At 35.9% G+C, this 27,634-nt stretch overlaps 2 protein-coding genes across 7 annotated transcripts in view; one reads left to right on the top strand and one right to left on the bottom strand.

Annotated features, from left to right (window-relative positions):
- Nucleotides 1–3,403: 3,403 nt before the first annotated feature.
- hapln2 (hyaluronan and proteoglycan link protein 2) lies at nt 3,404–19,718 on the top strand. 2 transcript variants are annotated; one of them, XM_079895594.1, is made up of 7 exons: nt 3,404–3,619; nt 3,699–3,796; nt 3,941–4,300; nt 4,604–4,720; nt 5,326–5,508; nt 7,723–7,996; nt 18,150–19,718. In XM_079895594.1, exons 2-7 carry the CDS (start codon nt 3,703–3,705, stop codon nt 18,205–18,207), a joined length of 1,086 nt encoding a protein of 361 aa, XP_079751720.1. In that variant the 5' UTR covers nt 3,404–3,619; nt 3,699–3,702; the 3' UTR covers nt 18,208–19,718. The 2 variants fall into 2 exon arrangements, with proteins under 2 accessions (XP_079751720.1, XP_079751721.1); XM_079895595.1 differs by lacking the exon at nt 18,150–19,718 and having other exon boundaries at nt 3,497–3,619; nt 7,723–8,832.
- Nucleotides 9,814–27,634, bottom strand: part of bcan (brevican) — a 22,365-nt gene continuing 4,544 nt past the window's right edge. For 3 of the 5 annotated variants that reach the window (XM_079895591.1, XM_079895592.1, XM_079895589.1), the window contains 13 exons: nt 24,398–24,480; nt 22,224–22,601; nt 19,428–19,602; nt 18,678–18,805; nt 18,202–18,495; nt 16,482–17,483; nt 14,464–15,453; nt 13,289–13,396; nt 12,990–13,148; nt 10,721–10,803; nt 10,404–10,548; nt 10,143–10,328; nt 9,814–9,943 (listed from right to left, as the gene is read on the bottom strand). In XM_079895591.1, coding sequence (XP_079751717.1) covers nt 9,819–9,943; nt 10,143–10,328; nt 10,404–10,548; nt 10,721–10,803; nt 12,990–13,148; nt 13,289–13,396; nt 14,464–15,453; nt 16,482–17,483; nt 18,202–18,495; nt 18,678–18,805; nt 19,428–19,602; nt 22,224–22,601; nt 24,398–24,480 — 3,856 coding nt within the window. In that variant the 3' untranslated portion in view covers nt 9,814–9,818. Of the gene's footprint in view, nt 9,944–10,142; nt 10,329–10,403; nt 10,549–10,720; nt 10,804–12,989; nt 13,149–13,288; nt 13,397–14,463; nt 15,454–16,481; nt 17,484–18,201; nt 18,496–18,677; nt 18,806–19,427; nt 19,603–22,223; nt 22,602–24,397; nt 24,481–27,634 lie in introns of those variants that run through there. The other 2 variants (XM_079895590.1, XM_079895593.1) reach the window with 2 other exon arrangements.

Raw genomic sequence — 27,634 nt, 5'->3', positions numbered from 1 at the left:
TTTTTTTTTTCCATGGAATTGGTTTCATTGCAATTTGTTTCCAACTTTTTTTACTTAATTATTTTATTTATTTATTTTGGTTATTATTTCATTGTGCTTGTAGATGAGCACATGCAGACAAAACTCCAATTCGTCCAGTGTTCAGAGTAATATAAATCAGTGATGCAGAACATTTTGTGCTGTTAAACCTGAGCAGGTGTGTTCTTAAACTGCAGACTTTGCATGTGAGTGAATGACACAGTCACTCTCCAGAACTTTATCTGATCATAAGTCAGTGCCAATCTACTAGAATCTCAAACTAGCGGCAGACAATGAACATATGACCAAACAGAGAATGAAATGGCTATTCATAGAGGAATGTGTCTTATCAGTCAACCCGTCAGCAGGGACTGCAGACTCTATTGCAAAGAATAGAATTCCTACTGATAAAAGGGGTGAAAAACTGCCCAGAGATGTTCCTGTCAGGAGTTGTCAACGGCTGTAACTCAAACAAAGTTCTCCACAATCGTGTTTCTACCATTCAAGTGCTTAACTATGTACACAAAACACACACATACACATTAAAATGGAACAAAACATGCAATGAAAAGAGAATTCTTTCTCTCATCAAAATTTCTGACACATTCAAAAGGTGAGTAAATTTCATAAAAATGCATAAAAACAACAAAAACACATGATGGAAATCCAGTTCTCTTGCAGAGTTCTCTGAAATTTCATATTGATTTGGACACCTGAAAAGCTCTTCTATCACCTTATTGAATCAGTAATGTTTGACTTTAGTCTGACTCCAGATAAAGTGAACCTGGTCTGCACCGTGTCACATGCACACATTGTCACGCTTCATGTTGGTTAAAGCTCGATTAACCTGCTACTGTCCTTACAGAGAGAGTGAAGTAACGTGTTTGGTTATGACATACCCACATAACTGATCTGCCTTGGTGTTGATGATAATGGTATGAAACCTGTAAACACCACACACCTCTCAGTCTACATTCTGTTCTGAGCTTTCTAAACTTATCATCATTAGTTTGTCTAAAGTCAAATTTGTTCAATTCTGTCATTATTAGCCTAATCTAAAAAAACAAAACACATAAACACACCAGAAAAGTCCATTCTATATAACACTGTTCAAAAATGTAAGGGGCAGTAAAAAAAAAAAAAAAAAAAAAAAAACTCATATAAACTGTATATGCTCACCAAGGCTGCATTAATTTAATAAGAACATTGGTAAAATGTTAAAATGTAACTTATTTCTGTGATGGAAAAGCTTAATTTTCAGATGCCATTACTCTTCAGTGTCACATGATCTTTCAGAAATCTTTGTAATATGCTGATTTGGTGCTGATAATGAGAAACATTTCTTCTTATCAACGTTGAAAACAGTTGTGCTGCTTAAATTATTTGTACAAACCGTGACAAATTTTTTGCTTCAGCATTCTTTAAATGAAAGTTCAAAGGAACAGCATGTATTTGAAATAGAATGTTTTTGTAACAATTTAGTTTTTATTACCAACCCCAAACCTTTGAATAGTAGTGTACATAGAAACCAATCTTTCGAAGAATCAGATTTCCACGAACACACAGTCATTTAATGCTAGAACTTGTTTGATGGTTCAAAAGCTATGGGAGCCAAAGCAAAAACGGTATATGAAGGTGGCAGTGGGGGTGCTGAGTCACAATATATCAAGCCTGGGCTTGACATCAGAGTTAGGCAAGACGGTTATCCTCTGGGGCGAGTCTATCATTTGTCAACCACTGTCTCTTGTAACTGAGAGCGTATATGCATCATTGGAACTACACAACCTTGACTCAAACCTTACTTTCCCAGGGGCTGGGTTAACATGAGGTTAAAGGGTCAGCCTGGGTGTGTGTATGTGTGTGTTCATGCAGTTTGGGGGTGAGAAAATATTTGTTAAGGACCTGTATATTTGCATGCATGTATGCTAGATTGCCTAAAAAGTCAATAAATAATATAACATTTAAAGTTGGCATGAAACGGAAGTTGCGATAGTTTAGTCCCTATTGTGACGTGTATCCGAGTGAAACAGCTTTTTTGGACGAGATAAAAAGTTGGGTGGGACTTGATTATACCCATAAGGAATTGATGTGGTTGTTGTGGTTTGCCATTGCTGTGATCTCATGTAAGGGACAGGTTGCCCTGCTCTTGTGCCAGTAAACACGTCATCAGAGAAGAGATGCCGCTGCAACAGGGAGGGGGGCGTTATTTTATACCAGACTACGAAGGCACATGAATATATTCTTTTTAAATAATGATGTGAACGTATAAATCATTTATAATAAATATTGCAATATTCCATTAAAAACAAAAATAAGAATCATCTTGATTTCATGGCGGCTTTATTTTGAAATTAGAACTAATATAGAAGACTGGGAGTGAGTGAACGGGATGAAAATAGTCAGAGTGAGACAAAGGTCACCTAGACATGCCTTTGTGAACACACACAGTTGTGGATGACAGAAAGAGCCATTGATGGAGCAGCACAATGCAAAGTACACTGACAAATGCTTGAATTCCATTATAGCGCTTCTCCTCCAACTGCTTGTTTCCTTTTCGTGTTTGCATGCTCACTGCTGCCCGTGGGTCAGTGCTGGGGGAGTTTAGTGACAAAGCTGTCATTGTGCTCCCAGGTTAGAGAGAGAGAAAGAAAGCACAAACTATGGCTCATTCCACTTCCTTTTTCTGTTCCGGTCATGCAAACTGGTCAGCTTAGTTAATATGGCTAAAACTGACTGGTTATACCAATGCAAACATTTATGACTGCACAACCTAAATAGTCTTGTCAGATTAAAATAACCATGTAGTGTAACAGGGTTATTATAATGAACTAAAACCATTTAAAAAGTACCTGAAATAAGATTAAAATATACAAAAACTTATTTTATTTCACCCAGTTGCCAAAGAAAATGAAAACAGAAAATATAAAAATAAAAAACGAATTAAAATTATTAATAAAAATGGTTCTCAATATTGATACATATATATAAATTGAGACAAAAAAGTATCTTTCAGTTTCTGGTTGGCAAACATTAGTGGATCAGGTTCATAGTTGATGTAAATGGAATAAAGTACACACGATGGTGGAGAAAAGAGCTCTGTCATCATATGATTGCAGGTGCCACTTGGTTTGAAAGGCTATTTTCTATCTAATGCAATTGACATTTTCTAGTCTAAATATCACATCCATTGACTGGTTCCTGGGAGACATCATGCGTAATCAGCAAATGAGCATCTTGATTCTTCTGCTTCATCAACAAAAACACTGTGTGGGTTGGAAAATTCTATTTTTTCACCTCTGGGCCTTTTATGACTACCACAAAATTGTGAAGTTGCCTCCATCATCTGAGGTTTACTTGTTTCAGGCATTCCTGGTCTGTCTTTCAGAGAAAGGAACAATGAGAGTCTGTGTGACACTCATTAACATCTGGAGCAGAGGAGAGAAAAAGCCTGCGTACACATCCAACACTCGTCAGATGACCCTGATCTGTGTGTTTCTCCACTGCAGCCAGAGCATCTGTGACTCTAGAAGAAAAGAAGATTAATGTCATGGACTTTTTCTGGATGTCCTTTATAAATTAAGGATGAAGGCTGAAGACTAAGGTGAGACTTGTCTTTTCCTCGACGGCTTTCAGTTTGAATCAAATATCAATACAACTTTAACCATCATTATGTTGTTTAGGGAAATGATGGAATCCACAATGAACTATTTCACTCTGCTAGTGATTTCAGCCTGTTTCTTCTTGTGTACCTCTGCAAAATACCACCATTATAATCAAGGTATTGCAGTTAATTTTAGAGACTTTGTGATTACAATATAAACATGATTTGAAAGCTATTACAAGACAAAAAATTATATATATATATAAAAAAGTATATTTACACATTTTAACATAATATTAAATTACACAATGTTTTTTCTAGACAATGGGAAAGAGCTAAAATACCTCATGGAACCTCTTGTACATGCTGAGGTCACTGCTCGTCGTGGACACACAGTTGTTTTGCCCTGCATGATGAGGTTCAAACCACTGCATTACAGAGTAAAGTGGACTAAAATCGACCCCCCTAGTCAAGGAGTGGAAAACATAGTGCTTATAACCAATGGACATGCAGATAAGCAGTATGGCTCACTGGGGCCTCGAGTGTCTCTCCTGCACGCACATGACCGGGATGTTTCCCTCCGTTTGACCGATCTGGAGCTGGAAGATGATGGCAGCTACCGCTGTGAACTGATCAACGGGATTGAGGATGAAAGTGTTATTATTACGCTGAGGATTGAAGGTAGGACAGCGCGACAATCGGTAATAATCTTGACTTGACAACAGTAAATAATAATAATAACAAAAGTTATAAAACAAGACTAATACTACTACTATACTAATTTATGATTATTATTATTAGTAGTAGTAGTCTTGCTGTCGTTATTCCTTTTTAACTTTTGTTATAATTATTATTAGGATAATAATAATTAATAAAAAATATATGAGATAATTTATGATGCTTAACCATTAATATTTTTTTTACATAATAATATAAATGAATATATTCATTATGATATAATTATTAATTTACCATGTATTTCAGGGGTTGTATTTCCTTATCAGAGTCACCATGGTCGGTACAGATTTACTTTCTTTGAAGCTCAAAAGGCCTGTGCTGAACAGGATGCAACACTTGCCACCTACAAGCAGCTTTACCGGGGTAATAATAATATTTACACATTTTGATTGTTTACTTTTATGTGCAATTGTACACTTTTGAGCAATATTGTCCAAAGTTTCATTAAAAAGATAGTTCAGCCAAAAATTCTGTCATCATTTACTTATCATTTCATTTTTTTTTCATACTATGGAAGTCAATGGGGACCAGCAACTGGTTGGTTGCCAACATTCTTCAAAATATCTTCTTTTGTGTTCAACAGAACAAAGAAACTTGAGGGTGAGTAAATGATGACAGAATTTTCAGTAACACTTTAGTTTAGGGTCCTATTCTCACTATTAGCTAGTTTCTTATCGGCATGCACATTACTGGGATATTGGCTGTTTATTAGTATTTATAAGGCACATATTAATGCCTTATTCTGCATGACCATATAATCCTACCCAATACCTAAACTTAACAACTACCTTACTAATTATTAACAAGCAATAATTAGGAGATTGAGGAAAAAGCTATGGGCAAAAGTCATAGTTACAGTAAGAATTGGACCCTAAACTAATAGTGTGCCTAAATCCCTTTAAGTTGGCTGGTATGTGTTTGGTGCTTATACCTGTATCCATGTATCCATGTATGATCCTACTTTTCAGCCTGGACTGAAGGGTTGGACTGGTGCAATGCTGGATGGCTGAGCGACGGAACTGTCAATTACCCAGTCCTGCACCCACGGCCGGCTTGTGGAGGGGATCTTCTATCAGGCATCCGAAGTTATGGGCCTCGTCACAAAACACAGACCCACTATGATGCTTTCTGCTTCACCTCTACCACTAAGGGTCAGTGAATAGGGAATCTGCAGTAGGGTGGTTCTTCAACTACGGGCACTTTTGGCCTTGTGAACTTGAGGTAAAAAAAAAAGTGTTCAAATCAAAATTGTCACAGTTTAACAGTTAAATATAACTAGTCTAGTTTAATGATTCATAAGAGAACGCACTTACATTATAAGACAAATTGGTGTTTTTTGACATATTTTCCGATCCGCACTGAACAAATGTCATTTCCATCACATGCAAATATTTGATTATTATTTAATATTATTATGATATACATAATTTCTTAACAGTGTAAAACCACTTCCACACATAGTTTTACCAATTTATACCTATATTGCAATTACCATAGATTTGTGGATTAAGTAAATTAATTGTCATGAGGCCCAAACACAAAGCTTACATCCACCACAACCTGAAATATAATATTGCATTGGTTAGATACATTTCAGAAAAATAACTACTTGTGTTATTACATTAAGTGGAACATTATCCCATAAACTATGCAGAATTTTTTAATGAGTGATTAGAATTTTGTACATATTTTTTAAAAAGTTATGAGGTGGTGGAAATGACTGGGTGTTGTGGAAATGACAATGAATGGACGTCCATGTAGAAAAACAGAAAACATTTATTTGAAACCCATTTAACAAATCATTAGTCATTAGTCTGTTTGGTTCCATAACCAGATGAACAGTTACAGTTTTACTGTAAACAACTTTAACCACAAATAGTGAGACCTTTATCCAGCTGACCTCCGCATCTTAAAAATAGATGAAAAGGCATTTAAACAAATATATATTTGAATAAATACATTAGCGCTGTACATTTCAATAAATAAAATATTCATATGTAGCCACTCAATCTAAGAATTCCACCTTGTAAGCATAAATGTCATTTCCACCTCACCTTTGTCATTTCCACCCAAGAAGGTAATGTGGTGGAAATGATAATCCTACAGTATTTTGTAAAAAAATCCAAGCTAGTATTACATATTAGCTATGAATTGCTAGTTAGCATTGCATGCATGCAAAATACATCTATTTGTGTTAAAAAATCAATTTATTTACAAACTCATTTATTGTTACGCCATGTTTGGAAATGACATACAATAAAAATATTTTCATTTTAAGCAACATTTACCTTGAGTTTTCTTCTCCAAGTTGCTGAAGAAATTTAAAATCTCCTCCATGTCAGACATGTGCTGTGATGTCATTGTTCATCTCCATAGAAACTACCCAAACAATCTTTCAAAAAAACTTTTTAAAGGGACATTACAGCGTTGTGGTGGAAATGACGGCAATACTGTGGGACAACTACATTTTGTATATAAAATCACATTAATAGTTGTCTGACCTTAAATACCTCAATTATGTTTTGATTCTTTTACTGAAACTTTATTCAGTCATAATAAAAAAAAAAGATAAATAATTTTTTTACACTTCTTTTTCATTATTGAAGATCAAAAGTCTGGGTGTGGGACAAGCACAAAACAGCAATATTTGCATGTATAATGATGTTTAAAAAGGTGAAAAAATCATCGTAGACTACCGGTAAAAAGTTCCTAAAGTACTTTCATTGTAAATTTAACTATGAAAGTGTTAATTTTTCAAAATTAAATGTTTTTTATAAAATATGATCAAAGGACATGAAAGTGCCCGTAGTCAAAGAATTGCCCAGTAATCGGAATTAGAATGGGATTCAGATGATGAGAAAACATATTTATTACCAACCTCAAACCTTTAAACAGTAGTGTTTATATATATTTTCAACATCTGTGTGTCTAGATCTGTAATCCTTTCCTGAAACAATAATTGTAACAGTATTCAGGTAAATTGAATCAGCTTGAGGACGTCTTTTATGGGAGAGATCTTAAACTGTTTCTGTTTAAAACAAATGGCCATTATAAACAGTTGCCGTTTGTTTCCCCAATAGACAAGAAAAGAGACACACCCGATCAAATCTCTTGTTTTTGTCTGTAGGAAAGACTAGGAGTCTGTTACTCTGTGGAAAGACATTTGAGCTTTCACTATGCCCACATGAGACTGTTGAATATGGCACTGGAGACTTGAATGTCAATGACAGATATAGGAATTGCACCTAGAAAACAGTTCAGTTTGTTGTTCACTGAACTTGTACTTATGGGGTTATTATTTCTGTTTTCATCTTATAAATGCAAAAATGTAAAAATAAAAATAACTCACTTTTTTGCTTTCCCAGGCTCTGTTTTCTTCATTCCAGAGCAGTTGAGTTTTGTCAAGGCTGAACATGCCTGTAGACGGGAGGGTGCCAGTCTAGCGAGGACTGGTCAGATCTACTCATCTTGGAAGTTTCAGCAGCTGGACCGCTGTGATGGAGGCTGGCTGCAGGATGGTAGTGTACGATTCCCCATCATCAACCCGAGGGAGCGTTGCGGAGGGATTGCAGAACCAGGGGTTCGGAACTTAGGGTATCTCAGCAAAAGTTTGCGTCGTTATGGGGCTTATTGCTACAGGTAACTGCTCCAGATTTTGCTGCCAGGTACATTTTTGCTACAGGCTGTCTGCACTTATGCAACACACTAGCCTAAAGGTGAAGTCCCTAAAAGGTGCAGAACGTATCCTTCATTTGTACGTATGGGCCCCACTAGAGGCTCTCTGCAGTATAGAGCTGCAGGAAAGGAAATGTATGAGCTATACTCTTAGCATGCTGGTTTACAGCTAGCACTGGGTTATATAACCGTTCATTTAATAAGCTTGTTTTAAAGCAGGAAATATTATATCCTTCTGTGAAAACTTCACTTTCAAATGAAGAGTGGAATGACACAGAAAGTCTTTAGCCTACTCATGCTTGAATAGCTGCTAGTTTGAAATGTTAACTTTTAGCTGTGCAGCATATTTCAGTGGCAACATGTATTAAATATATAGCACCTAAATGTTATATTGTGTAGCACCATACACCGGATGGTACCTGGTGGTTGGATTTTCACTTATTTATTTATTTTAACAGTCAATGAGCAAAATAGCAAGATTGCAAGATGTGAAAATATTAATTTTAATACATTATATATTAATAAATTACCAACAAAAATATGAAATCTGTATCTGCTAGATTTTTTTTTTTTTTGGTAACAGTCCTAATGTTTCATTTATAAATTACATACACATGCAGGGTGTTTTAAAACTGCGACAAACCGTAATCTCAACTCAAATTTCCATTAAATATTATTTTCAAAATATTCTTCACAAATCTCACAACTAGTGATGCTTGTTAGAATATTAACCAAAGAGTTTTTAATTCTTAATCACTAATAATCAAGAAAATTCATAAACACATTTCTTATTGTAATAACTTTTTTATTGTGATTGCTCTGTTTGCTTGGAATGTAATTCATTCATTCAGTTTCTAGAGTGATGAAATATGCCCTGGTATCAGGCTATCAAAAACTAAAATATGATTTTGTTAGTGATGCATCTCTGAAACTAAATTAGTAGTCTACTAAAAATGGCCATCCTCCAGAGTAGCCTACAATACAGACCTGAATAACTGAGCACCAAGTTGCAGAATGACCAAATGTTTTTTTTCCCATAATTAGACTCAACGTGGGTCTTGAAATCACAAACATTTGTGGATTGCATATCTACCCTGCTTTATAAAGCTATGCTGACCCAAGGACTTTTTTGAATTTTTACTGTTTTTTTTTTTTTTTTTAGAAAAAGTTGACATTTTTATGTATTTCACTTCTAGAATATTCGAAAACCAACGACACGAATCAGAATATTCCTGTTTATTAAGTTAGGTCACTGTTAGTCTATGAGTTGTTGAACTCAAGTTGAATCTTGGTCGGCAAAGAAAATCGAGGAAAAACACAGGATACTGCGAATGTTTAAGAATGGATAAGTGATGCTAAAGGGCAAAAACATAAAACAAAGTAATTCAGACCAGCTGATGTTAGACAGCATGTGTTCATAGGTTTATCTTATAATTTATTAAAAAAACAAAAAGAAATGGGAGCCTGGTCAAACAGTTACGAGCTTTGTTTGGATGTTGCTTTTTATCAAGTGTGCTTTTATCTTAGAATTACAAAATGTAATTCAGTGTCATGGTCTACACAGAAAAATGGAGAAGAAAAAGAACGTTAATGAGTCTTAAGTCTTCGGTTACAGATGTTTGCCGTACTTAAACTGTTATCCGATTTTACCATTTAAAAAAAAAAGTTAAGTGGGACAGATTTTGTAGAGTTGATCGATGTACACCTTAAAGGAGGATAAAAGAAGGAACAACATAATAAACAGGAGAATGAAAGAAATAATGAAATGCTATGCAGTGTGCTTGTTTCAAAAGTTCCATTTTATATCCTTATATGCAGGTGTTGTTTTTGTTGCGGTGTCTTCTATGACTATTTCCTTGTTCTGACCTGTGGGCCATGTTACCAGTTCTCCATTTAAGTATGCTGGTCCCACTGTAAACAAAATACATGAAATGTACTATATAAATGAAGATGACTTGAAATAAACACGGCACGAAAAATTTTGGGATTCAATGGCTCAATCCTTTAGTTTTGCAACACCAGTGATGCTTAGGCATGTATAATATAATATAATATAATATAATATAATATAATATAATATAATATAATATAATATAAAACAAATTTTCACCTGGTGTACAAGTGATCTTAGGATCCTCCCACTGTCCGTTGCTCTGACATGTAATGACAGGATTCTGTCTCTGGATGAAGCCTGGCTCACAGTAGAAGCGCACCTGTGAATTCGCCCTGTACTTAAGTTGACGACGTCCAAACATCTTAGCGTGCAGCACAAGAGGGGGCTGACCACAGAACGCTGCTAAAGAGAAACAAACAACAATGATCTTTTGCTCTTTCTGGGCCAACGCGTCCCTGCAGAAGGTGATGTACTCACCAATGCCCTTCTTGCAGGTGTAGGAAAGCTGGTAGTTGCAAGGGATATCACTCCAACGGCCATCATCATACCACACTATGACAACACAATCCTCCCCTGACAGGAAGTAGCTGTCTGGTTGTCCACGATACCAGTTCTCAAACAACTGACAGAGAGAGAAAGAGAGAGGAAAAACAGGATTAAATATTGAATATTAAAAATTAAATATTGGAACTTGCAGTTGCAGTCTGGAAAGCTCTAGTGCATGTAATATTCAACTAGTAAGATACACTGTCTTTTAAAAAAAATTTTTTTACAGAAAGCCAAAATAGGCTCACCAGAGGGCTCCCATCTGACCAACGGAAATCTCCCTCGATGGTCTTGTCATTGAGACCGGTCCACTGATATTCCCTGTATTTATCTAAGGAAAGAGAAAAGCAAAGAAATGCCAAATAACCAGCATACACTGTCAGTAAGACACAACACAGACTCCATTTCCAGTTTAACACCCGGATGCATCATATATGACAAAAATGCATGGGCTCTTTTAACACAACCCTCATTCACTGACATGAATAAGGTGACACGTTCAAAGCCCTTCAACGTTTTGATGATTGTATAGAAATGCAGAGGAAAATGCTGGGCCCCTCAATGTTATGTCAACAAACTTGGTCCTTTATGAATTCCTTTATGTACTGTAAGCTAAACCGCTTCAGCAGCTTGACACACCTCTTTTTGACTCTTTATTTAAGCAATATCACTCAGGCAAGAGTGCTGCTTTTCTGATTCAGTCATATGGTCGTGGAAGATATATATTTTTTTGTAACAGTTCAGTAAACAAGAAGTTAGTATTAAGCAGGCTAACTTACATTTTAGAGACAATATTGGCATTAGCTTAATCCATTTTTTCTCTTCTCCAATGAAAATAGCTCCAAACGAAGCCAAAGCAGATTTATCCAGTGCAAGTATCCAAATAAACACACTGTAATGTTTCGTTACTGAATAAATCAGTTAGCCTGGCAAGCCAGACCTCTACATCAAGATGTTAGGTCTGGCAACTCACCATAGACACGGCTCAATCCGAGGGGCGGGATAAACGTCTGTCTTTCAAATTCCCTCTGCACGCAATAGGACAGCGCTTCAACCAGCCAGAGCGTTTTCCCAACAGCGGAGCTAACGTTAGTTGATAGATTTAACTTTTGAATCTGGCCGGCAAAACTACGAACACATCTTCCTTTTTCAAGAATGACTTAAGTGCCGTTCTTTGCTCTTTTCTCAAAGAAAAACTTAACTCCAAGTCCTCCAGAGTCGCGGCCAAAGCCGATTCGAAAGACTGTTCGCCAGCAGCAGCAACTCTTCTTTGTTTTCAAGTAGCAGGGAACCGTCGCAACTCTGTCGTCATTATGTTAAAGGATAAACTCCGGTCAATTTTAACATTGAGCTCATTTTTTTGTAAATTTGAAGTGCTGCGGTGTTCAACACGCGGTGAATCTGACTGCAGTAGATGTGCAAGATATGAATAAAAATGATGTTATTTCAGCCAGCGCACATACCTGTATTTACATCCTGTTTGCGGTTGAAGTCCACAGTAATCGATTGTCGAGTTCGGGCGCATGATCGTACGTACTAAACCTATGCGCGTGAACTCGACAATTGATTACTGTGGACTTCAACCGCAAACAGGATGTAAATACAGGTATGTGCGCTGGCTGAAATAACATCATTTTTATTCATATCTTGCACATCTACTGCAGTCAGATTCACCGCGTGTTGACTCTGAAGGAATCACTCACGTGGCTGGGCACTTGTAATGACACATCAAGGATGTTAAGAGGCTAAAAGCAGGTTTAAAACTTGCCCCATTGAAGTCAACAGGGTGCAAATTTTAAAAAGAGGATAACATGGTGTAGGCAACACCGATTTTTGTCGTTGTTCTCTGTACTGACAGCACTCCAAATTTACAAAAAAATGAGCTCAATGTTAAAATTGACCGGAGTTCTCCTTTAAGTCCGCCCCGCCTACTCTATACACGATGTGATTGGCCTGACCCAATTTAGGTTTTTACAGCTCCGAAAGTCAACGGAGAGTTGCTAGACTACCCTGGCTGCAAAATAAATTTTGCTGCCGCTAGGGTGCGTCTAGATTTCTAGGCTATAAATCAGTGTTTTTTTTAACAAATTGGCTGAGTAAAAAATTCAACGACTTACTTATAATAGAGACTTCGCTTTGTTTATTGCTGATTGAATCAGTGTTTTTGAACAAATTGGTAGAACAAATGATGATTGACTCATCACTCACTATTGCGCCACTGGTAGAACGAATGATGATTGACTCATCACAGAAAGAGTTACTGAAAAATCAACACCACTTGTGAAGACTGACAACATCTACAACCTGAAAATGACACCTGCTTAAACACATTCCATCGGGTTCAAATCAGGAGGTGGCCCCTTCTGTTGATCCTATCAGTTTGACTTCCTATCATATGATGTTAAAAATTTTAACTTGATGGAAAAGTTTAAATTTTTAACATCATATGATAAGAAGTCAAACTGATAGGATCAGCAGAAGGGGCCGCCACCTCTACGAACAGCTGTTCAGACATACCATTGATAAACTCCTGTTCCTCAGGTGACATAACAGAGACCAGGTGACCTCCGCACATGCGACAGTGCTGCTCTGCTACCTCCCATTTCTGCCGTTTGGTGAAATGTTTGTAACAAAACCCTTGGAACTTTTCCCATCCTGGTTCACAGTGCTCTAGATCTTTTTTGGAAGAGAGAGGACAACATTAAGTGCATTAAGCAGTTAAGGCAGTTGTGTTAAAAAATAAATAAATAAATAAATCCTACAATTGCTCATTTTTTTACAATGTAAAAGTATAATGAGGCATGCAGGTAACTCACCTGTCTCGCAGAAGTCTCCTCCATAGGTGGGTAGACAGAGACATCTACGACCTGCTCCACTGTCCACACAAGTCCCTCCATTTTTACATGGGTTCTCCAAACATGCATCTAAAAGGCCATTCATAATTTATAGCTGACTAATAAAATATTGCACATAAGTGAAGGATATAATATCATGTATGATTATAACCACAAGGTGCCGTTACTATGCAGTAAAAGCCATTTTGAGAACGTATGGCACACAACTTGTGGACCACAACTCAAAAAACATGCTAAAACTGGATTTCTGATTGGTTCTGTTAATCTGTATTTATCTAAAACATGCCATAGCAGAACCGAATCCATTGCCTTTTCTTTCTGATTGTTCTGTAACTTATCAGTTTCTAGTCATCATGGCCCCACTAAACTCCTCCTTCATGCACCACTGAAACTATTTGTTGTGATGGGGGTTACACGCTTCTGATAAATTCTCTCTATCTGTCTGCACTGTAGTCTTTGATAGACGCGCTAATCAGTTGTTACAGATTAGTGCATGACAGTTATCAAGTTTCCAGGTATTTAGATGTACTGTATCTAACAATGTTTGGAGGATAAACAGCGCACCCTTTGGAGACATTATGGATAGCTCAAGTGATTTAAACAACCAATAAACGGTGCTATCACTCCCATCTGGTTTATTTGTTATTTAGTAAAAATTTTGACTATATTAAAAATTATTATTTGAATCGTTAATTAAAATAAAGCCAAAATAAAATATAAAAATTAGATGGAGAAAAATAAAATGTTGCTATTACAAATTAAATAAGATGAAGTACTAAAATGATAAAATGAAATAATAATAAAATAAAACTGAATATTATTTTTTAAATAAAAAAAATGACTTGCATTTTTTTTTAAATGGCAAAAGCACATAACAAAATTACTAAAGCTGGAACTAAATATAAAAATAAAAGATCATTCAAAATATTAATAAACACTATAATATAATAACACTGGTTTAAGAGGCCTAGTTTAATATTTTATTTATCATTAAATAACACTAATTTTACTTTTAGAAATACTTTTAGGCAAGTTTTTTTTTTCTCTCTTCAAATGCCCACATCCCCCCCATGGTAAATGAATGGAGAACTTTAGAAGATATTTTTGACCCACATGCAGTAGTACAATGTGTTTACCTGAAATGTAGCCTGTCCTATCCAACACTTTCTGTGTAGGGCTGGCAGGTAGAGTGGCAGACTCAGGTGTGGTTTTAACAGTCTTATCTTCCGTATTGTCTGTGTTTGCTTTAGTCATGAGTTCAGAATCATTATCGTCATCATCATCTTCAATGTCAGTTGTCGTAGTGGATGGTTTCTGGGTTTGCTCTATGTGCTCATCGATGGGAGCATTGGTGGAGTCAGATTCACCTAAGGCTTTGATGTCTGTGGTAAGTGCAGCTTCTCCACTGAATTCAACATCTGCTCTGAACTCTCCTGGGTTTGTGGAAGAGGCCACAGACTGCCAGATAGGACTTTGGGTCCCATGAGGAAGAAATGTAACCTCCAGACTTGTTGTGGGTCCCACAGTGCTGTCCTGATTATCTTCATTATCACTATTGGTTTCATTATGCTCCTGCATATCTGTCAGGTTAGAGGGAGTGATTGTGGTCACTTTTGAGTATGGAAGATTAGTAACTGAAGACCAGTTTCCTGGAGGTTCTCCTTCTCCAGAGGGCTCATCCTCATCGCTGTCTTCATTGTTGAAAGATATAGTAGAATTATTAAGCTCAGTGGATGTGGTGATTAGGTGATTAGGTGCTTCTCCAAGCCCTTCCTGCTCCACCTTCTCCAGTTCTTCTTCCACAATCCCAAGGCCAGATGGAGTGGTGCTTTCAGGGAGGACTACTTCCATTTCCTGTGAAGAACTGATTTCTACTTGTGCAGGCCCATGTGTGGTTGATGTGCCAAACAGATAAGGCATAGGGGTGGTCAGCAGTGTGACTGGCAGGACATCATCATGATCGCCAGAACCTTCAGACGACTCGGTTTCCTTCAATGTTGTGCTCACAGTCGAATAATCACTGACATCATCATCATCATCTGAGACACCAAGAGACACAGGAACAGCTGAGCTCTCCTCAGTATTGTGATGGTCTGCAGAACTGTTTTCATGAATGGGTTTAAAAGCTGACAGTGAACAAAATCAAAGAATTTTAATGTCATTTATTACCATGATCAAGACATGGAAATCAATCCATCCATCCATCCATCCATCCATCCAGTTTAACATCCTTCCCTCAAGAATAAATTTAAAAAAAGTATAAATTGAGTGTTTATTGGAGACCTTTTGAGGTTGAAATTTAAAAAAGTAACAAATTCTTCCCTCGTGGGTCAATTTGACCCCCATAGGAATAAATGGAATGAGAGGAATGCTTCAGTACACAAAGAAAAACCTAAAAATGCTCAAAATTCAAAATTCAAAATGCTGCTTTGCCAAAAAAATGATATTATAATGTCTACATGTGTATCTAAATGCATACTGAAGAAAAACTGACTGTAGCCAGCGGAACAGCTCATTTGCTCCATATAGAGCTATAAGGCCATCTAGTGGCTAGAGTCATGACAGATCATGTTATATTATTATTTTTCCACAAGAGGTCGGCAAAGACAACCAATGTCATATATTTTGAGCTGAATTAAAAGGTTTATGCTTGAAATTGTGAGTTATTTTGAATTTAAGTTGAAAGAATTTGAGGAATGTGCTTAAATTACTAAATTACTATGTATTTATTATTTATTGATCAAATCTAGTCATTTAAAGGTAAATCAAATAAAAATTTAAAATAAAAATCTCCCAAAAATTTGCAATAAAAAAATTGAAAAAATATGATCAAAATGAAGTTAAATAAGCTTTCTGGACAAAAAAAAAAGAAGTATAATTTTAGGGCTTCGGGTCATTTTGACCCGCGAGGGAAGGCTTTGTTACAGGACGCAAGGGAAGTTTTGTCCATAAGGCCTCTACCATCAGAGTTTAAAGCTTTTTCCAAAAACTTTCCAAACATGATTTAAAGAATGAATGAATAAATAAAAACAATTTTAAAGGCATTTTCAATTCAGTTCTGAATGGCACACAACCCTGATTTTGGTATATTTTTGGACACAATAAATATAATTTGCTGATACACTCAGTGAATATTTTGTTTCTTTTTACTTACTTGTGCTAATATTGCTCATATGTGTTAATGAGAAGCTCTCCGTCTCAGTCTCAGTTGTCGATGCTCCATATGTCTCTGATATATGTGGGGTGACCAAATGTTCTGCCTTTTCTGTGGATAACAAGGACAAATCCTCACCGGAACCATCCAACCAATCTTCAGTGGTGGATGTTCTTATTGAGGTGGACTGAGTTGTGTGTGTAAAAAGACCTCGTTCTTCATCTGACTCTGGAGCTTCTGTGATATTTCCTGCATTTTCCTCGACTGTAGCACCTTCAGGAAGATATGTTGAGGGACCCGACTGGACTGGAGCATTGTACGTTGTGGTGTCATTGCTTGAGACATATTCCATTGTAGTGCCCTTAGTAGTCGTAGAGATCTCGATAGTCACATGATCTTCATCCTCATTCTCTACGCTGGTGTCAGGCATGGGCTGGAAGTGTTTGGACCCATCTATCTCCTTCGGTTGAGAGGACGGTGCCTCTGTTGTCTCAGGCTGAGCCTCTGTAAGTGGGATGAAGTCAATGGGCTCTCCTGGCTCAAAGTTGGTCTCTGGCATAGGTTGGTAGTGTCTATGATTGCTGCTCTTAACACCATCAATTGCGGAAGCTTTTATTTCTGGTTCTCCTTCTTGCATGACATTAGTGTGTTTTGGATCCATGTAAATCTCTGGAACAGACTCAACTTTTTGCCAGGTGACCTCAGTGGACTCAAGATATCTGTCTGTGCTGGCTGGGGTGGTGATGTCTCTTCTGGTGCTAGCAGTGACATCTTCCTGAGAGCTTGGGGTGTGGTTGTGTTCCTCAGGTTCTGAAGTAGTCTGTGTGCTGTAGACGGAGAAGGACTCAACAGCCCCCTGAGCTTCATTTTCGGACTGTTGAGTGACCTGATCCATGCTGTACTCCTTTTGGGGATCTGTTAAAGTCACAATATGCTGTTCTGGGTCCTCTGGCTCTGTTGCCATATAATCTATAGGTGGGACTGTCTGAGAGTTGCTGTTAGCTGCAGAGGAAGAGTAGAATAGATACATTTATCCAAGCATTATGATTGTATGGTGATTGATTATGCTTAATAATTTAGGTCAGGGGTTTCCAACTTTTTGATACCAAGAACCCCCAAACATTATGATATCAGTGGGAGGGACTAATTTCCTAAAATATAAAAGCAGTTGTTATATTTTCATATATATAAAAAAATCCATTCATACTGTGTGAGAAAATATATTTAAGAACACACAATGCATATTAGTGCTCTCATATATCACAGCTTTTGAACTGTTATAAATGTGACAACAAAATTAAATAGCTAGCTTTTACATGGTCATTGTACTAGGAAATTGTTCAAATATTATCAAGAAAACATTTACTTTTTATTATTTTTTTTCACAAATAGTTTTATTTTTGAATTTTAATTTTAATGTCACAGTTACACAAATCAAACAACGATTTGTCCCAAAAGAATGATTATTGCTCAAATTAGAGTTTGTTATTCGTATGGTCTAGACTCTAGCGTATGCCTGCATATTTGGTACAAACTGCGTTCCGTAGGGCTTTCATATGGAACGCTTATTTGATGCCTTAGATACGGGATGATTCTGTATTATACAGAACAGTGGCAACTCTATGTGCAGCCCTAAAAATGCATTTATTTCCCTCAAATTTTTTTCAGACCCTCTAGCACCCCCTGGGGGGGTCCCAGATTCAAACCCATCAGTCAATACCTCTGAAGCAGTAGGCATCATGGGGAGTATGTGGTTCCGGGAATCCTGTTTGATTGCTAAATCGATAGACTGTCTTGACACCAGGTTCAGAGCCCCCACACCGTTCACGAGGGGTCACAATGGGGTAGCGAACACTTCCATCAGCAAGCCAGCCAGGACTGCAGTGATTCAGACCATCATTCCATGCGGCATACAGCTGGCCAGTGGTGGCTAGCTGAGCTCCCTGCTGTTCACAGTATGTCTTAGCTTCTGACAAGCTGAAACGCTGTGGGGTCGACCCATGAAAAACCTCCCCTAAAAACAGTTACATCAATGAATGAACAAACTTTTTGAAAAACATTTTTGCTTTCAAAAGTCATTGTAAACAGGGTGCATTCTTTGAATTGGGACTTCTTGCCAATATCAAGAGCTAATTTAAAGCATAGTTAGCATTGTTTGTAAAAGTGAATATTAGCAATGTTTTGGGATTGGTTTACCATGAATGTTCTCAACATAGCAATACACGTCAAAGAGTTCATCATTTTCCATCATGCCATAGTTTCGAACGCCTGGTAATCCATCCATGTCTCCAAAACAGCCTTCACGGGGCATTTGGATTGGGTATCTAAGACAAGAAAAACATTTTAATGGACTTTAAATATGCATATATTTTTGTCATTAGTAAAAAAGCTTAATCTTGTTGTTACCAAAAATAATTTTACTGTTTTATATCGTAAACACTGTGGCAGGACAATGTTGCACTGGTTAGTGTCTGCCCACCTTTTCAGCAGCCTTGGCTCCAGAAGTATTTTTCCCAATAATCTTTCCAATAGGATTTTTTTTTCTTCAACATTACAAACTTTGATTTGAAGAAAAAAAATTCACAGTGCTTCATGGGAGTGGGCAGACCTAAAGAATTCCATTGCTGCGATTTGCTTGTCATGAATCATTGAGATTTCTTTGCAGAATTATTATAGGTAATATATAGTTTTTCACACAGACTTCTGCTGTTAAACATGATTATTTAAAAAATAGGTTAAAATATTTTGAGTTGCTTGCTTTAGCAAAAGCATATACCTCATATATCTACTCCAAATATTAAATGTTTTATTTTTTTTATTTTAGTTTTTGCTTTATGTGTGAATAGACAAATTGCTAGTCCCTGGAAACTTGTCTGCTTTACATCTAGTGCAAGCATACACCTCACAGGGTGGCATAATTGGTTATTTGATGTGTCTGCCACTCACCTAACAGAGCGATCTGAAACCCAACCAGCATCACACTGCTCATAGCCACTGTGGTACGCAGCCACCAGCTGCTCTGGAGAAGCAATCTGAGCTCCAATGTCCTCACATGCTTCTTTGGCCTTATCAAAAGTGAAAGCATAGCGACTTGAGGTGTGGCGGTAGTGGAAAACAACACCTAAGAACACACAGCATATTAGTGATCTCATTTATCACAGCTTTTGAACTGTTATAAAGTATTAGTAGCCATTTACTAGTGTGAAACATTTCTGTCTTATTAAAACACTGCATTTGAAGAAACCAGTCACCGTATTTTATTATTAGCTGTAACAATTTTGCGCAGCACAAGTGTTTTCAACATTGATAATAATATAGATTTTTTCTTAATCATCAAATCAGCATATAAGAATGATTTCTGAAGGATCACGTGATAATGAAGACTGGAGTAATGGCTGCTGTGTTAAAAAAAAAAAAAAATATATATATATATATATATATATATATATATATATATATAACATTTTTTTCTGTATTTTGAATCAAATTTTTATTTTAAACTATATATTATACGTATGTTTAAAATAAAATATACTACAGAAGTCTCTTATGTCCACCAAGGCTGCATTTGAAGTTCTTTTACATGTATTTGTATGTATTTATATGTGTTTTATATACATTTATTTAACCCTTGTGCATCCTTGAGGACATTTTTGGCTTTTTCAGTTTTGTTTTTTTGATCACTTTGCCTGTGTTAATGCTAACTGCATAAAATTTGGCACGGGTGTGTATTTTTATTGGAATTTTACTATTTCATCATCATTTTCTTTAAAAAATCTATTTTGCACTAGTTACACAAAATACTTCCTCTCAGGACCTTAAGGACAAAAATGTCCCCATTGAAACCCATTAAAACTGCATTTTTTAATCCCTGTGCCGTTTAACTATAAAATGATGCAATCTTTTTTAATAGGCTTTCATTCTGTTGGCAAGGCTTCAAAATTGACATTTTTACCATTTTTTATCAGATGGTGCCATTTTCTCAGGTTAGGCCTATAAAGCAAATACTCGCTTTATTCCTGTTTTCTGCTTCGGCATATTATAGAGCCAACTGGATAAATTATGCAACGATAATTGTGTGGGTTTGTTGGTATGGATGTCTAAGTGTGGTTGGTATGTGTGTTATAAAAAAAAAATGTGTTTGTGTGCATGTGTGTGCTTGTAATATTTGAGAGAGAAAAACTCAACTGCAAATCGAAAACCCAATCACTGTGTTCACCAGTGGAGTTTTGCTGGCATCCAATGGGGAAAGTCTGGTACTGCGCCCAAACAAAATCTTACTGAAAGCTCATTTTTTGAGATATCATCCTCAAATTTGGAACACAACCTGTTTAGATTTATGGCTTTGAATTTATATCAGTTTTAGAGTTCCAAATGTTTCATAAAATATATATTTTATATAAAATATTGATTATAATGTTCATAAATATTTTTCATAAACTTAAACTTCTATAACATTTTTTTGGTTGCACTTTTTTTCAATTTTTTCACTTCAACAACAATCTGCCAAGGGTCTTCTTTAAAATGAGACCAAACTTAAGTATTTGCTCCCAAGCATAACATTTTTATGAGAGTTTTTTGACTTGGACATTTTTGTCCCTTTTGGACCTATGAGTAAGTTTTTTTATTTTTTTTTATGTTAACTGCATTAATTTTGGCACAGGTGTCTATTTTTATTGTAATTTTACTATTTCACCCCCATTTAATTTAAAAAAAAAATGTTGCACTAGTTACACAAAATACTTATATATATTTTATATAAAATATTGATTATAATGTTCATAAATATTTTTCATAAACTTAAACTTCTATAAAAAAAATTTGGTTGCACGTTTTTCACTTTTTTCACTTCAACAACAATCTGCCAAGGGTCTTCTTTAAAATGAGACCAAACTTAAGTATTTGCTCCCAAGCATAACATTTTTATGAGAGTTTTTTGACTTGGACATTTTTGTCCCTTTTGGACCTATGAGTAAGTTTTTGTTTTTTTGTTACTGTTAACTGCATGAATTTTGAGCTATTATAGAGCCAGTTGGATAAATTATGCAATGATAATTGTGTGGGTGTGTTGGTATGGATGTCAGAGTGTGGTTGGTATGTGTGTTATATAAAAAATTTTTGTTTGTGTGCATGTGTGTGTTTGTAGTATTGATAGAGAAAAACTCAACTGCATATAACAAAGCCAATCACTGTGTGACCAGAGGAGTTTTGCTGGGATCCAATGGGGAAAGTCTGGTACTGCGCCCAAACAAAATCTTACTGAAAGCTCATTTTTTGAGATATCAACCTCAAATTTGGAACACAACTTATTTAGATTTATGGCTTTGATTTTCTAGCCGTTTTAGAGTTCAACTTGTTTAATAAAATATATATTTTATATAAAATAATATTCATAAATAATTGTCATAAACTTAAACCTATATAACTTTTTTTTGGATTTACTTATAAAAAAAATTTAACTTCAGCAATAATCTGCCAAGGGTATTCTTTAAAATGATACCAAAGTTAAGTCTGTGCTCCCAAGCTTCAACTTTTTATGACCGTTTTTTGACATGGACATTTTTGTCCTCTTTGGACCTATGAGTAACTTTTTTAAATTGATGCACAAGGGTTAATACAATTAAGCAGGAATTTCTATCACAAGCTTATGAACTACTTCAAACCACCACTGATTATTATCATGACAATATGTGGCAAAATCTAAAGTTTTGTCACATACAGAGACTTTAAAATAATAATCACCTTTTACTTTGACTTGGGCCTGGTCGTGAGCATCCTCCAAGCCGTGCTGGACTTCACAGCGGTAGAAGCCTGTATCATTTTGCATCAGCCCATCCAGTCTGAGGGTAAGATCAGCTGAAGAGGCAGCATAATTCAGCAGTGAAGCCCTGCCTTTATACAACTCACTCACCTTTACCCGCTCACCACGGGCCACTAGGATCTCTGTCTCTCTGTTTGATGAAAGAAAGCTCCATTTGACTCGTGACTGGGTCAGTACGGCATGCCGACCCAAAGACAAGGACCGGGAGAGACTCACCAGGCAGGGCAGAGTCAGGGAGCCCCCCAAAATGGCAGACACTGGGCTATCAGGAATGGCCACTTGTAAGAATGTGTTCTCATCTGAGGAAAAGACATGAATGTTTGAGGTAATAAAGAATTGACAGTTTAATACTAAACTGAATTGGATTTCCATATTCAATAATTAAAGCTTGGGTCCCACTTTACATTAGTGTCTTTAACTACTAATATTTAAATTTATCATTTGACAATGCAACAATGCACTTATTATGTATACAAGTTTTTACATTGTACTTATATAGAAAAAAAAATACCTGCATGTAATTACAGCTGTAATCAATTTCGGTAATTACATCTATAATTACACTCCCCTTACCCCACCCTTACCCCACCTTTACACCTAACTAGATCACAAAACATGTTCTTTTAACTTTACCCATATCCCACCTCAAAAGCAGCAAAAGAGTTCTGGGTTCAACTTTATTTTAAGGTGTCCATGTTACAGTGTAATTATACATTTAAGGACTGAGTAATATTAATTAAACAATATGTACTTGCTTACTATAGGGTAGGGTTATGAATAAGGTTTTTATAAATTACTGTTATTACTACAGTAAGTAACATATGAAACAAGGACACTGTAAAATAAAGTGTTACCGAGTTTTGCAATACAACATGAACACAATAAGTACTGAAGGGGGTGGATTGGAATCCACTGCTGCTTCAATGTATATGTAATGAGTGATTATAATCAAGGTATTAATCAATATTTTTCCTTCTAAATATCAAATGAGTTTAATGACCTCTCTGGAGATTTTACTTTGTTATAGAAGTTACCAGTGTGATCACTGAAATGTTCTTTTCATGTATTCTTTAATGTCAGTATTTGATATAATCTGAATGCAGTAACAGTGCTTGCTCATTTAGACCGGCTTCAAGAAATGAAATAGGGAAATGTTTTGTGTTTGAGAAAGGTCTTCAACGTGTTAAAACAAATAGGGGTCATTAAAATCTATAGTTTAAGGGACCATTTCTCAGTTAAAGCCTATATTTTCCATTTAGACTAAAGTGTCCTATCCTTGAGAGAAAGAGCTCGTTATCTTGATGTTTTGAGACAGGACTCCTGTTTATAGTTAGAGCCTGGCCAAATCCAACCTTGGAACCGTGTCGGTGTGTGTGTGTTAGTCTTCTTGGTTACAGGTTAAGGAACCACTGGCATTATTGGAGATTGACTGAGTTGTTGTTCGGGACATGCTGGCACCCAGCAACCCAAATCTGCAACCTGGAAGGTCACGACGTGCCTGACTTCAGGGTCCGAGTGTCAGCTGCATAATCAATGGAGATTGGCTTCAGTCTATCTGTATATGTGTGGAAAATTACAATGTTTATCTATTTCTTAGCCAATGAGAATCATTCAACCTGTAAGCAATGACGTAGCTTAGACCTTGGAAATGGTATAACTGTTGTGATCTTTGTAACTGTAAGCGGGGCGGCCTACAAACTCCTGTGTGAGTCTTGAAGCTGACTTATGCTGATGAAACTGCAAACTATCTTCAGTAAAACTTTTCTTCAATTTATTATAATTCTGACTCCGGGTCTTCTTTCAAACATCTGGTCCTTGGGTCCTAAACTGTTAACCCCTTACATTGTATCAAACATGTTTTAATGTAAGTACATAGTAGTTAAAGACACCAAATATAAAGTATGACCAAAGCTTATAATTACATTTTACTGTGCATTTACAGGCTTTACATTGCTGGAAGGCAATACAAGTGCAATAACACACTCTGTAACTGGTATCATAGTGTGAATGTTTGACTCTAAGAGCTATCTTTGACCTGCACTGTTGTTTATCATTGATCATATCCTGTGTCTTGAACAGTAGAGGTGAGACAAACCTGCTGCAGGACGTAGGACGGCCGAAGATGACAAGACAAAGAGGCAGATGGTACACAGCAGTATATGCAGGAACATCGCTGATCTGAGACCGAACACAGAAAGAGAGAGAGAGAGAGAGAGAGAGGGAAAATAGAAACAAAGTCAAAGAACAGCATTATAAAAGTCAAACTGGAGCTGTGACAAACCACAACATAAAGTCTTTGTGTTGAAATGAAAGAAGCAAACATTTATTTCCAGTACAGCAATTTAGCTATATGTCACTGAATTTAACTGCATTCTGTTCCAGTGTAAGTTCATGGATATTCATAGGGGGAAATGACACACTGTCTTGTGTGAGAAAGTGAGAAAGAGGGAGAGAAAGTTCTTTGTGCCTCTGCTGTTGCCAGATTGTGTGAATTCACATACTACATTTTTTTAATTCACATTCTGAGGTCTTGAGTCTTTTGAAATCAGACTGTTTGACTGCAAATTTTTTATAGCTATTTTAAAAGCATTAAGTGACTAAATTAAGTGATTTTTAATATGTTGAATTAAGGAAATAAAAAAGGGGTTTTCAAACTTTTTAGGAGAGATCACCGCCTAGACTCAGCAAACCCATGGGACCACCAAAAACTATAATAATAAAAAAAATAATGGTAACACTTTACAATAAGGTTCATTGGTTAATGTATTAACTAACATGAACTAACAATGAGCAATACATTTGTTACAGTATGTATTAATCTTTGTTAATGTTAGTTAATAAAAATAAAGCTGTTCATTGTTTGTTCATGTTAGTTCACAGCACATTAACTAATGTTAACAAATACAACCTTTGATTTTAATAACGTATTAGTAAATGTTTAAATTAAGATGAATTAATATTAATAATTGCTGAAGAAATATTGTTAATTCTTAGTTCATGTTAACTAATGTAATTAACTAATGTTAACTAATGAACCTTATTGTAAAGTGTTACCAAAATAATAATGCTAATAAAAATAACTGTCATCAAGACCATTAACATTATATAATCCATAATTGAAAAATGTTATCTATCTATCTATCTATCTATCTATCTATCTATCTATCTATCTATCTATCTATCTATCTATCTATCTATCTATCTATCTATCTATAATAACTTAATATTAATAATATTAATATGCTTAAAACTGCATATTTAAGTAATACTACTTAAAAATTACTACCATATTATAATATATGGTACAGCAAATAGCCACATGATTAAAGTTCAAACTGGCATTTTCATACATAATAATAAATAAACCTATATATTGCACAGTGTTATCCACATAAACACAAAACACTATCAGGGTAGCAGCACACTTGAAAAATATGAATTTTCCCATAAGAATATAATTAGGTTATATTATATACAGGTAAACCAATTAACAAATACTTAAAATGTTTAAAGAAAATTGTATATTTTTAATAATCTTCTCCACAGATCCCTCTTTGATGCCCTCTGGTTGAAAACTCTGGTTTTAAAAGCATGAGCCTGAAATGAACAAAACAGAAAGGCTTGCCTACATTTCTAATTTTCACTGCAGACCCACAGCATAGTCTTTAGAGGGTGTGTTTATTCTTTACACAAGGAGATTTTGCAAACTTATAATTTGTGCTGAATAACATTTTTATTTGTTTTATTTGGCTTTATGTGTGGCTAACCTAACCCTTTGCATTTTTTTTTTTACAAGCCTTTCTGAATCAGAGGTTAGTCGAGAGCTTGCTGGACTGAGGATTTGGCAACCCTGTGCTATGTCCAGCTGGCATGATTCAGATCTATGGAGTCTTTGGAAGCTCTTGTATGTGCTTTGAATTCTGACGAGTCATCGAACAGACTGACTATCCTTTTCTAGACATGAGCATCTTTTTACCAGTACATCCATCTCCGCTAATGTCATCTTTATGCACCTGTCTCTGTGCAGCCCTTAAACTACACACAGAGCACAATATAGACTGTGTTTAGTTAAAACGGCCCAGTGAAAGGGAATGTTTTTAGCAGCTAGATGGTTTCTAAGTGAGACAGGCCGAAATAAATAAATAAAAGACCACCTGCTAGATCCACTGAAATACTGTTTGTAAAGACTGAATGAATTGAATAGTCATGCCTCAAAGAGTGAGCCAGAAAAGCAAGTAGACATAACAGTGGTCCAGTGATTAACAAATTTGAAATATCTCATTGATTTCTTTAAAAACCCATATACAAATATTCAAATAAGTTTTAGCAACACTACAAAAACTATTTTCATGTAGGACTCCAGGCACAGTTTAAATGAAGTGGAAGGTAATGAGTTGATTACATCAGTTTAACATGATAACATATCATTGACTTTAAGTTATTTTAACAACAGGATGTTTACGGTGATGTCTGTGCAAAATAAGGGGTCATTTAAGTATCTAATTGTTACTCTTCTCTGTTTACATGAAATCTTTTACAACCAACCAGATGTGAAATTACAGACTACATCCCTAAAGAAAGACCCTGATCTCTGATGTGTAATGTTACCTAATAGAGCGCACTCTGATGTAGAGGAAATTTACTGATCCAATGTGAGTTTAAATCAATGAGACAGACATGGAAATGCAATGGAAGCAGAGTTTTTTTGTCTTCTGAACAATTAATCTGTTTACCACTCCTCTGATTTTGGACAGCAAATTCAGCAAATGTTCCTTATGGACTTATTTAAAAAAAAAAAAAAAAAGTAATTAAAAAAAAAGTATAAAACAAACCTTTCAGCTGTGCTGCCATTCTGAATCGCAAAAAATAGGATGTAGGAAAAGCTCAACACTTACTTCAGCAATAAAAATCAAAGAAAAATAAACACAAATGTGATGTTTATCTAAAGTAAATTTTGTTTATTAGTACGGTTGAATTGGATCGTCAAAGGTCAGCAGAAAGACACTGGTTAATAAAATGAGATTAAATAAAAAAAAAAAGTTTTAAATAAAAATAAACAGTATGATTGCATGTTCTTGAAAGAGCAACAATTCCATAGCACACTTCCTTGATATAACCTTTTTCTCCTGTTTTCAATTTAAAAGTTCACCAAAGATGTGGCCCATTAAGCGCTCTGATCCAGAGGTTCAACAGAAGTGGTTTACTGTAAGTACAAGACAGGAACTACAAGGCCAGAAAAAGCTGAATTCTGGGCACAAAAGCCTCAGACGCACCAGAGCAGGAAGTTCTGACGCTATGGTGCATTTTTTAGAGATGCAGAGTAATGGGTACA

This window comes from Squalius cephalus, assembly GCF_949319135.1.
Source record: "Squalius cephalus genome assembly, chromosome: 15".
Taxonomy (NCBI): Eukaryota; Metazoa; Chordata; class Actinopteri; order Cypriniformes; family Leuciscidae; genus Squalius; species Squalius cephalus.
The sequence above is the reverse complement of the archived record's forward strand: the minus strand, read 5'-3'. Positions and strand labels throughout refer to the sequence as shown.